General features: G+C 37.2%; 1 protein-coding gene across 1 annotated transcript; it reads left to right on the forward strand.

The window, feature by feature from the left end:
- Positions 1-4,682: 4,682 nt before the first annotated feature.
- On the forward strand, positions 4,683-12,098 carry LOC148650341 (leukocyte cell-derived chemotaxin-2). Its single transcript, XM_088604059.1, has 6 exons — positions 4,683-4,790; positions 5,136-5,201; positions 6,804-6,977; positions 7,559-7,652; positions 9,372-9,517; positions 10,753-12,098. Exons 2-6 carry the CDS (start codon positions 5,153-5,155, stop codon positions 10,917-10,919), a joined length of 630 nt encoding a protein of 209 aa, XP_088460185.1. The 5' UTR covers positions 4,683-4,790; positions 5,136-5,152; the 3' UTR covers positions 10,920-12,098.
- Positions 12,099-12,230: the final 132 nt, after the last annotated feature.

Consider the following 12,230-nt stretch of genomic DNA (forward strand, 5'->3'; position numbering starts at 1 on the left):
ATAAATAACTTTAAGTAGAGGATAATTCTTTGTTCCTTTGCAATATTCTGTACATGATGACAGAACTTCCCACTGGATCCTATTTATAAACTATTCAAAAAGCAAAACTTACATACTGTAGTTAGATTCCATATAACATGCCAACATTTACTTATTTTAACTAAATTATGAAGAACCTCTCATGTTAGGGATCTTATATTTTAGCATGGTTAAGTATTATTGGCAACCCACTGGCAACAACTGGCAACCCACTGAAGCTAAGCAGGTGTGAGCCTGGTCAGTACCTGGATGGGAGACCTCCTGGGAAAAAGGTTGCTGCTGGAAGAGGTGTTAGTGGGGCCAGCAGGGGGTGCTCACCCTGTGGTCCATGTGGGTCCTAATGCCCCAGTATAGTGATGGGGACACTATACTGTAAACAGGCGCCGTCCTTCGGAGGAGACGTAAAACCTGGGTCATTAAAAATCCCAGGGCGCTTCTCGAAAAGAGTAGGGGTGTAACCCCGGTGTCCTGGCCAAATTTCCAATTGGGCCTTACCAATCATGGCCTCCTAATAATCCCCTTCTATGAATTGGCTACATTACTCTGCTCTCCTCCCCACTGATAGCTGATGTGTGGTGAGCGTTCTGGCGCACTATGGCTGCCGTCGCATCATCCAGGTGGATGCTGCACATTGGTGGTGGTGGAGGGGAGTCCCCATTACCTGTAAAGCGCTTTGAGTGGAGTGTCCAGAAAAGCGCTATATAAGTGTAAGCAATTATTATTATTATTATTATTATTATTATTGACATGCTGTACATGGCTTATGACACTGTTGTACATTTTGTACCTTGAAACAAATCATAAATATGCCAGTATGTTCACATCTCTATTTTTGTTACTATATTTTTAAGTGTTATGACCATCTTGTAAGCAAATATTGGTATAAAGCAAGTTACCACCACAGTTTCCAGAATCTCCAGCTTCCTCTGTTTTCAGCTCTAGAGAAGAACACACAGGATTTAACTGTCCAAAGATGTCAGATTAACAGCTTCACCATGTCTCAGAAGGGTATCGTTAAAAATCAGCAAAGAAAAATTATACAAAATGCACAGCATATTAAGTCACAGCTTTAGCGCTATTGTAATGTAGTTTTTATTCTTCACTGTTTCATTTTTTTCAATAGATTAGATTAAATCATAGTAGATAAAATATGAATGCCCAGTGGATTGTTGTGACCTGAGCGACAAAAGTCACTAATCACAGTGAACTGGGCTATAAAGAACAAAGCCCTGATTCATTGTCACTCGTTGACATTGTTATGCTATCTAAAAAACACTGATTTTTCACTCAGATTCTCTCCAAAAGCCTTAAGGAGACATAGGTCCTAAGATCCTAAAATCCATCTGGATTTAAAGAAAAGTGCTTTTGTTAAACACAAAGGATTTTTATAAGTCAATGCGTAGAACTCCGGCACAGCTTACAGATTTGTCAAAAAACAGGTCACATACCCTTTTCATTTCTCTGTGAGCAGTTTAGGTAAATTGCAATTTGCCGTCAAATACGAATTTATTTTTGTTCTCCATTTAAACATTCCAGGAGTAAATGTCAGTTATTAAGCTCTCTGGTTTTTAAAAAGCAGAGTGTCTGGAGAGTTAGAATGTATTTTTGCAATGCAGTAAATGGTGCATTGCAACATTTCACAGTACATAAGGGAGAATGGAATGAAGTGTCTTGCTGTTGCTAGGAAACACTTGTGGCTTCCCTAAAATCTCCCTGAAATACTAGTTCAGCAAGGTAGAAGAATGCCATTTTGTTCTCGAAGTATGTATGAAATACCTGATTTGTTCTGAATATAAGGACATATTGGTATAAGGAGCTTTTGATCTAATGAACACTTTTAAAAAAATTGCAAAAAAAAATAAATGTACAGTACTAGGTGAAAGCAAAGGTACATTTTCGATTCTTTACCATATGCTCTATCAATTCTATAGCGCTTAATCCCCGCAAAGATATTTGATTATCAAAGCTAAAGGCTCAAATCACTCTCACGCTCTGTGCTTCTGAACTTTCTTCCACATTAAAATTCAGTTTCTGCAGCATTAACACTGTCACTGTGGATATCCTATTGAAGATCCTTGGTTTTTTAAACTAGAATGCTTGTCAGGCTCCCTGGTTTTAACTTTGAAAACTACCTGAAAATGAATGACATTTTTATTCAAAGCTGCATTCACTGTAATTATTAGATCTCTGTACCACATAATTTTGATTTTGCTGCTACTCTTGTTAAAATTAAATTAGGGGATTAATACTGCAGACATCCTAGAACATTGTGCATTCCACGCTCGACCCTGTATTGTGAGACAGAAGAGAAACACATCAGCACATTTATCAGCACATTTAATTTTTCTGTCAAGATATGTCTGAACAGTGCATAATGCATGAGAGGTCAGAGGTTCAGAGATTGTGCTGGCATGTTTCACATGCTGATGAAAGAGATGAGACCTGTTTAGGAAGAGAAATTCACAGTGATATATTGGCAGTGGACACAGACCCAGTCCTTACTGGTGCAAAGAGTAAGGGATCTGGTGCCCAGGCCTGGAGAGCCGAGGGGTTCAATTAAATTAATCGAATTATAGTTTGAAATGAATATTCCCTTGTGAGGGAGTGAGAGACGGCTTTAAGAGAAAGCCACCTATTAGGGAGAGAAAATAAGTTTAATATAAGACACACCTGGCCTAACTGAAAAATTGGCATCCAGAGGGAGTGAGATTATACATGAGGGAGAAGAAGAGATAGAATAGGTTCTGTGTGGAACTGGCCACTAATTAAGAGCTGTATTTGGGCTGGAAGAAAGGAGAGTGGGAGATCCAGATGATGATGAAGATGATGGTGGTGGCAGAAAATACTTGCCCAACAGACCCAAAGGTGAGGCAGAAAGGGCTGCCAGCAATTCTAGGTCATAGTAATTTGTTTGCAGGCTCAGGAGGGTTGGTGTGCAGTACCTAGGTGCAGCTCAACCAGGGTTGAAACGAGGTATTGGCACCTGTATGAGTAATGCATTGCAAGGTAGCAATCCATCTTCTCCCCATAACTAAGAAGGGGGTGTAGATAGAACAGCTAAAGTTTTTAATACTGCAGATATTATTGGCTGACAGGTGTGCGATCTCAGAAAGTGTGAGAGTGAACAACAAACTGGCTGCTGTTTTGTCAGGGGTACAAGTGGTGATTAATGAAGACAGAGAGACATCCCTGGCCAAACAGGATCAGCTGGTGTAGAGAGGAATGACAAGAGTGAATGATTGTTTGTGAACAGCATACCAAGGGAAAAAAGAAGTAAAAAGTTGACAGAGCAGAGCAGATTGAGTAGCTGATTAGTGATCACGGAACTGAAGAACTATGATTGCATGACATGGAGTGGCTTAGATAGAATACTCTAATGCCTAATTAGATGAGTAATCAATTAGTGGTATTGAGATAAAGATCTGAGTGAGTGAAACTCCCAGGAAAAGAATGATGAAACACAAGACCATGTTGACATCTGAGAGGGTTAAGGGGAACAAGTTTAGGGTGCCAATCTGTTCACAAATTCTTCCTCATGTGCATGTTGGTTATCTCACAATCCTTGCAAAAACAAGCAGTACAGGTGAAACTGTCTACATTAAATTGGTTCTCCCTATCAGGTCACCATGAAGAAGAAATTTGGGTGCCAAACCTCATCACTCTGCCATGCAGGAAACTCTTGATGCACCTTGATGCTGTAAGCTTAGACTCAAGGGCAAGTTTTCTAAATCTTCTTAAACATGCAGGACTGAAGTTCTCCAGTACTAGGGATACCACATTCAAAACAAAATAAAACATTATTCACAAGCAGCCTATCACTTTACTTAAAATGAATAATTGTACATCATACATTTTAAGTAACTTTTTTGTCTGTTTTAAATATTTTTTCTCTAATTAACACAACAGACATGTACTGACCCTTAGGTAGTCTTCCAACATTACCAGATAAATAAAAATTTGCATCTTGTGTACAACATTTACATAGTGTTTTGTGTGTCTGTTTTGTGGGTGTTCTTGCGTGTTGTTGGTACAGATAACAGCAGTGCATTTTCAAGTGCTTTCGATGATTCATCGATGATCTGTGGACAAGAAAAGAAAACAAGTTATTTTCCCCCACAGTGTATCATCATATAAAGCCTGTAATTAATAAAAATGTTTCCCAATTATAATATGGACAAGTGCACAAAATGTGCAAGGCTGAAAAGATGCCAGTGTTTTGAATTGTTTAGTCCAATTGTTGGACACATCTGTACAAGATATGAAAAGATACCAGGAACAGTCCCTGTTCTATACAGTGTGTCTCGTACTGTATAGTGTTATGTTGTTTGTGATGGAATATGACCGTAAACAAGATTCATAAAAGAAAAGTTTAAAGCCATACTAGATCCTGTACTAAGTAAATATAAACAAATTACTTTGGAAATTCACAAATACTGGAGCACAGTAAAAACTAAAAAATGCACTGTGCCCAGTTTCAGTGTGAGTTATATTTTCAAACACAAGGCACTTTCCTTTGCTATTGAATTATGTCTGAAACACACTGTTTGTCCCTATTATTTAAAAATAACTCACAGTTGAAGGAACAGCCTACACTGTGAGACATGTGCCCAAGTATATGTATTTTATTGCCAATCTAAATGTTGACACACAGAAGATGACCTACTACCAGCACTTCATTTGTGACTTGAGCAGTGATTAAACAGCAGTCTCTTTGTGCCACCCTGAGAGTGCAGTTAGAATCGAATGGACTGGTAAGAGATACCGCTACATTGGTCTTTTTCTTCTTTTGATCTGTGATTTGAAATTGATCATATTTATTGCTTGAGATATATAATTATAAAGGCTTTCCCTGCACTGTGTTTGTTCTGGTTTGAATGTTTTTAGATCTTTAATGCTACATTTAATGATCTAGAGAAGGCTACGTACAGTACGTGCCAATTCATTGCAAACTATTTTTAAGAATGCCTGTTTTGTAAGGAAGTGTTATGTAAAACCATGTAAAGTGTTAAAGTGTAGGGAAGTGTGAAGAAGTGAAAAAGCAAATGTTAAAGGTGGTCATTGAAGAAAACTTGTTTTGTTCTGTTTTTCTGTTTAAGCATCCAATAAAGAAAAGATGAGAATGTCAGTAAAGACACCTTTTATCTCAGTGGTTCTTGCATGTTGTAAGTAAAGTTTCAAAGTATGTAAAAAAAAACACTATATGAACTGTTACTTAACTTTATTTTTATGCACACCGATAATTTCAGAGGTCTGGGATAATAAAACAACAAAAAACATATTACCAAAGAAACAACTCTGATAAACCATGTATTTACATCACAGTTAATCAATACAATATTAAAGCAAATGTGTAAATTATGTGCTTAACATGATTATCAGGTGGCGAAGACTATTTATTATTTTTGTTTCGGCATAGACCACTTGCATATCGCTAAACTTTGTCACCATTTCACAAGGTTCAGAAAATAATATTGATGAGTTCCAGAGAGAATGCTGTACCACCATATAGACCTCACTGTCATCATTGAAGTCCATCTTTGAGCTGAACAGATAAAAATCGACTGGTACAGGATCTGAACTGTAATATCAAGGTCCTCAATGTTCTACACTCTAGATCTTACTTTGTGTACAGCAGGTCCATGTTGCCTTGTCGCTTTTGTCTTTTGTCTCTAAGAGTTGCCTTGCTTTTTAGGGCAGCAGCCATATGGGTGATAGAAGTTTGCTATGGTCATGGCTTCAGTGATGACATGACTTCAGAAGTAACCAGCATCATGTTGTTATGAGTGCATAAATAACCCAGCAGTTAAACATATTTGATGAATAATTTACAAATTCACTAAACAAACTCTTCTGTGTGTATATACTGTACAATGAGACAAACAGAAGATGTGGACTGAATCGTTGAGCTCTGAGAGAGAGATCACTGTGATATGTGAAACATTTGAGGCTTAATTACATTTTGCCAGGAACATTCAAATGAATTGTCACTGGCCCAGAAAACATACACTTGTATATTCTTTATTTCAAACATTTGTTTTGCATTGTCATAATAATGCAACTGTAAAGTATGTGTTTACGTATGGTAACAGCCTATCCCAGGCTGGTACAGGAGAACAGCAGTTCTTCTCAATTTTCTTTAACTTTTATAACTGCAATAGGAAGCTTCTGGAGCAATATTTGCCTAAATAAAACCTCTGACACTGCCATAACAGAAGAATATTCCTATATTATATCTGTCAGGAGGGAGACAGAAGATCAGGATGCTTACTCCATTTTATTTCACTTATATTTCCTGATAAGCAGAGTGAGGTAACCTGCTGACATCAATTGGTTAGAATGTTTTTCTTTGCTAAAAGCTGCCACAAAAGTGTGCTTGGCATCCAGGGATACTGTCATTACAATTGTCCTCTAGTGAGAACTAACTCATTTCAATTAAGGTTACAGGCATTAATTTACAGGGGCTGCTAAGTGCAATGGGAATTAATTACCTGTCAGTGAAGGTGACTATAACTGTACGTAACCACCACTCTGGCTGCTGTTGCAAAATATAATTACCCATAGAGAGGGAAATGGACCACAAAACTGGTATTCAATGTCATGATTTTGATTTTGAACTCCATTAATATTTTGAAATCCAAACCATGCATAGTTACAGATATTATTATTACTAGTAGTATAATTGATATCCAGATGCATTTACTGTATAAGTATTAATACTACTGTACAGTACATTTGCCCTTACTCATTATTCTTCTTTGTTATAGGGCTCTTGTTATGTCATGGTCTTGCCACTCCAAAGAGAGAGGCGAAGAAAGTGAAAAGCGATGTTGCCTGTAGCAGAATTGGAGGCATTTGTCAACGTTCCTCATACGTCTGCGCAGGGAGATACCTGAAGAGCAAGTGTGCAGGCCCTGCAACCCGTCAGTGCTGTCTGCAAGGTACAGTACCAGGCAATCTGACCCACCGGGAGCACTGTCACTGGAAATCGATAGAGCAGCTACACAGCAGCCAAAGAGACAGAAAGCAGTGTGGATGTTAGTAACCTGCCAAGAGCATCTCTTTTTAGCAGTTACAACATTCTAAGTCAATTATACAGAGCTATGCACACAACATATTATTCAAGCTTAGATCCCTATAATACCTGTCAATAAGAATCTGTTTGTGTGTTATTGATGACGCTATAACGGGTTAAAAAAAGGACTACACCCCCATGACCCTTTGGGTTGGTTTAGGCTTTGATCAGGATTATGTTTTTGTTATCAACATCCACTTGGACAACATTTGTTTTAAAGAATCTTTACCTCATATAATGTGGTGAGTCACAGTCTTATAAACCCGCTGGAGAGGAAAGAGGGATTAAAATAGCTTTAGATCTTTTTTTCTTTATAGTTATTAATAATTTCTATAGCACTTACTATACCTCTGCCATTGTTGAAAACATTGCTCTCTATTGCTTTCTGAGTCAATACAGCTGTGGCTTTCTTTGTTTTTACATTTCACTCTCCATCCCCTCTTCCAGATTCTGGGGCATGGGATGTTCTATGTTCTGGTCACCATTCGAACAGAGTAAGGGGCTGTGACAAATTTGGCTGTGGACATTTCAATTCTAAAAGGTATCCTACTGGCAGTTATTTATTTCTACTGTGTGTTTCTCTAGAACCAAATCCAGTAGACACAACCTTAAAAAGATTTTATACAGAAGGTATTTATGAGTAAAACCATTCTGAGAGGAAAAACAGCAAAACCACAAGTGCAAGGATATTATTTAACAAGTGCTATTTTTAGAATCCTCTGTCACCTCAGGCTTTCTCTAAATAGGTTACTGAAACCTGTTTTTACAGCAAAACCTACGCTCATTTAAAACAAGACAGGATATCAATCGGCAAAAATATACCACCCTTTCAAATGTTCTTGTTTTAAAATGGAGAAGGAAATGCTATCTTTGTTATACACATCCTGGCCTAAAAAAATTCCATGAGCCCCCAGTCAAGTGAATCATCTCTCAGTGGCAAGCAATATGTGGTTGACTTTATAAGCATGAAGCACACTTCCATCACCTTCCCTGGCCAGAACAATCCCTACTGTACATCTCAATCCTATTTTAATCAGCCGGAACCAGTGGAACACGCCGTTCAATCCCACACCCCATTTACTTCATCACAGCCCCAAATGAGACGCGGCTCTAGATATTTCAAAACCTATACAGTGACATCCTGTCCAAGGCATTCCTGTTGCTTACGGAGGCCCAGCACAATGGGAGCTAATGTATTGACCAGTGATCAAATATTGTTCCTAATTGTATTTTAATTGTTATAGATCATTAAAAACAACATCAAATAAGAGGCTTTCATAGGAGAATATACAGTACTGTCACATTGTGCTGATTTAGTTGCTACTGCTGTAGCTTATTGATCCAGAGTTAATAAAAGGTTAACAGTTCCCTAACTTCAAAACTATGAGATGCATGTAAATTTAAATGAATACATTCATTTGTTACTGTACTTGAGAATAAATATACTTAAATCTCCACCTTTGTAATGCCACTGTTATGCAAAAAAGAAAAAAAACTACAAGGCTTTGTCAATTGCATCCTTTGCTGTTTGATATAACTACTGAAATGTTTCCTTCTAAGATTTCACACTGATTAATTAGTGTTTTTAATGCTACCAGCTAATTTAGCTACTCTAAGAGTTTAATGTTTAGCTGGACAAGTTACAAAAAGCCTTTTCCAAACTGATAATTTGTAGTTTTTCCAGGTCTGATAAAAGGTATCTGAGACAATGACAAAAAAATCAACTAAATCTGAAATATTTTATGAGGCAGATGAGAATAGTAAGTCAATAATGAAATTCCCTCATTAATCTATAAGATGAGAGATATATATATATATCACTTTATTGGCCATACACATTTTCTTATATCAGGAATTTGTCTTTTTTCACATATCTCAACTTGCTCTCCATGAGATACACAGACAGAGCAAGAAGCTTGGGGTCAGATCACAGGTCAGCCATTTATACAGCACCCCTGGAGCAGTTGGAGTTAAGCGTCTTGCTTAGGGCCCCAACAGATTAGGATACCTCTGCCAGCTGCAGGATATGAACCAGCAACCTTCCAGCACAGGCACAGATCCTTAGCCACATAGCCACTGCACCACCCCAGCTCTGTTCCAAATCAATCCTTTGGGCTAATTCACAGAGATACAAAACATGTTTTTTTTTCCTAAAGAAATGAAATGGGTACTAAATCCATAAAATGCCAAATTGTAAACTTTTGTGTGTGTTTTCTTCTTTTGCCTTTGTTGAATTCAATTCTATATCATTGTACCCTAGGGGCAGTCACGTCCACAAGGCTGTGGACATAGTGTGTGATGATTACACAGTTGTCCACGCTCCCTTCACAGGCATGTTGAGGGGTCGAGTTCAGCCACATGGGGATTCCAGCACTAATGATGACGGTGTTGAACTCTCAAACTCAGGTGAGATATGATGCCTCAGTGTCCGGTTTCATAAGCACCTTATTCCCAAAGGAAAAACTAACCCATCTCAGTCCTGAGGTGTCTGCCCACCTTTCTGCAAATATAATGACGGTGCTAAATGGAACTGATTTAATCTCACAGCACATTCAATTTAAACAAAGTAACAAGACATCAAATTATCTTTTTTCTACATCTTCAGCAGCTAAAAAAATCTTACTGTGTTTGAAACAAATGATGAGCTACATATGTGCAATAATATTACCATTGTCTGATTATGCCAAGCAAAAATTAGTGTAATGTAAACTAGCCAATGTGCACGAAGATGTTTTGATGAACTCCACATTCTCTGTAACACTTGACCCAGGAAGCTTGAGAAATGTTAATATCTCACAAAAGGCTAGGAGTGCACAAACATCTGACAGCAACGATGGTAATTAAGATTACATCTGCAATCTCTCATTAGCTTCCATTTCACATATATACACAAACTGGCTGGTTTGCTTTGAAAAACAACCATGCTGCCATTAGCCGTAATTAAGTGAGGAGAGAAAACAGTTCATTAAAGGAAAGATACACTTTAGGTCACACAGCAGCTTATGCTGTTTTTGTAAAGCAAGCAATTTTGGAAAGAAAACAAAGAGTGAAGTTCATATCAGAGAAGACTATTAATAAATGTTTATTAAAATCACAGTAAAATATGGCTTTCATGGCTTTGGCTAGGACAAGCTATTAATTAGTAAAGCCTTTTTAGTGATACTGAGAAATAAATTGAGATGGATTCCGATGTCAGATTCCAGATACTGATGATTGTAGGTAAGTCTATCCAGAAGGTTGCTTAATAAGATTTCCTTATAACATATATAAAGTCAAGAGTTGGCCTGCTCTACAGCAAGCTTTTGGGTTTCTTTTGCTCAGACTTGAACAGATTCTTCATAACAAAACAGGTATAATTTCTTAACACAGATTTTCAGATATATTGGCTTTCAACTGTCTCAAAAAAACCAATAGTTTTGTGTCAAACGTGTTTGTAGGCAAGTCACATAATTTAGCTAAAACGCAGTATTCTTACAGACATTTTGCAGGGTCATTTTTTCTTTTAATTGTAAAAGAAAGCAGGCATATGTAGTAGTATATACTATTATATAATAATATTATAACTAAAAAGGACTGCTTAGAAAATATCTACATATCCATTGATCAATCCATCTGCCTATTCACCTTTTTATCTTTTAAAGTGCACTGCGTGAAGATTTTCAATATCCGTCCCAGCCGATACAAAGGATTCGTCTCCAAAGGCGAGAGCCTGGGCTACGTGCTCCCTATGCAGGAAAAGTATTCTGGGATCACCTCTCACCTTCATCTCCAGATGTGTGACAAATCTGATCCTACACCCTACATTTAAAGTGTATCGTGCTTTGAAATAGAAAGTGGGCATGAGTCTAGTTTGTTGCTAAATATTACTTGACCTACAAGGCAATTCCATTAAACTTTAGTGTCCCGGGAGTATTTTCCAATACAAAAACAATGAATAATAAATCATATTATTGTAACCGGATAATTACTCCAAGAGAGTATATATGTTGTAGAAGTTCTATTATAACCAGTAGAGGGCAGAACGCATTTTATTAATAGTCGTTCAGGTGGGTACTGTAGCTGCGTCAGCATGCGTAGGCTGCAAAGAAAAAGTATAGTCTGTGCATGGCACTGTCTATAACGCAGCACTAGATGGCGACCGTCACCAACAAAAACACAAATTATCATTTACAACGCTCTTAAAATGCAGTAGGTTATGTTTAAGACAAAATTGGCTCAGATCAGTACTGTGTTTATCTCGGAATATATGCTGTTAATTTTGATTTATAGATACATTTGAGGAAATTCAACAATATTTACAGTTATGCTGACAAAGTAGAACTTTTATCCTAATTTTTAATAGTTTTTTAATTAATCTTTGCTGAGGGCTAATTTTTTCAGGGCCAAGAACAGTTGTATTGTTCCAGCCAAATTTGGGGGGAACAAATATCTGATTCCTTTTGGCCTGGCTTATAATCATCTTTGAACTCTTTTATTACAATCACATGAGCTTTGTACCTATCTGATACAAACTCTTGCTTATCATCAATAAGTGTTGCTTTGTCCATTTTCACTGTTGTGCTGCATTTCTCAGGTTATGTGGTAGCCAGACTGCTGATCTTTCACATAAATATTTTTCATTCACTATGCATACACTACAAGTTATATGCTTTACAGCTACTTTCATATAAATCAAAGATTATATAAGCCAATTGCCAGGGTCCTGGCCAAAGTGTCTGCAGGCTTTCATTAAATCTTGAAAGTAAATGAACTAAAACATCCAGGGACTGGTACACTTAACAGATTCTCTCAGTTCTTCAAGTACTGCTTTAAAGACACCTAGAAAACCTGCAGACTCACTTGCTCTTCAGGACCAGGACTGGATGCCCTGCATTCATATTTTAATTACTTTATAAAGTGAACATGCTTTCATGTTGTTTGTGGCTTTTTAAAATCATAATAGGTATTGCAAATGTTTTAAATGAATTAAATTTAGGATCGATTTCAACCTTGTGTAGAGCTCATTTTCCTTTTTCCCCATTTATTATATACTCTTAGACTCTTGTTCATTACAAATAAAATATAACAAATATATTTAGTTTAATATGCAGTTACTATTGTTTGACTATAAACTATTTTC

Source organism: Lepisosteus platostomus, chromosome 13, assembly GCF_059453375.1.
Source record: "Lepisosteus platostomus isolate fLepPlt1 chromosome 13, fLepPlt1.hap1, whole genome shotgun sequence".
In the NCBI taxonomy this organism is placed as follows: domain Eukaryota; kingdom Metazoa; phylum Chordata; class Actinopteri; order Semionotiformes; family Lepisosteidae; genus Lepisosteus; species Lepisosteus platostomus.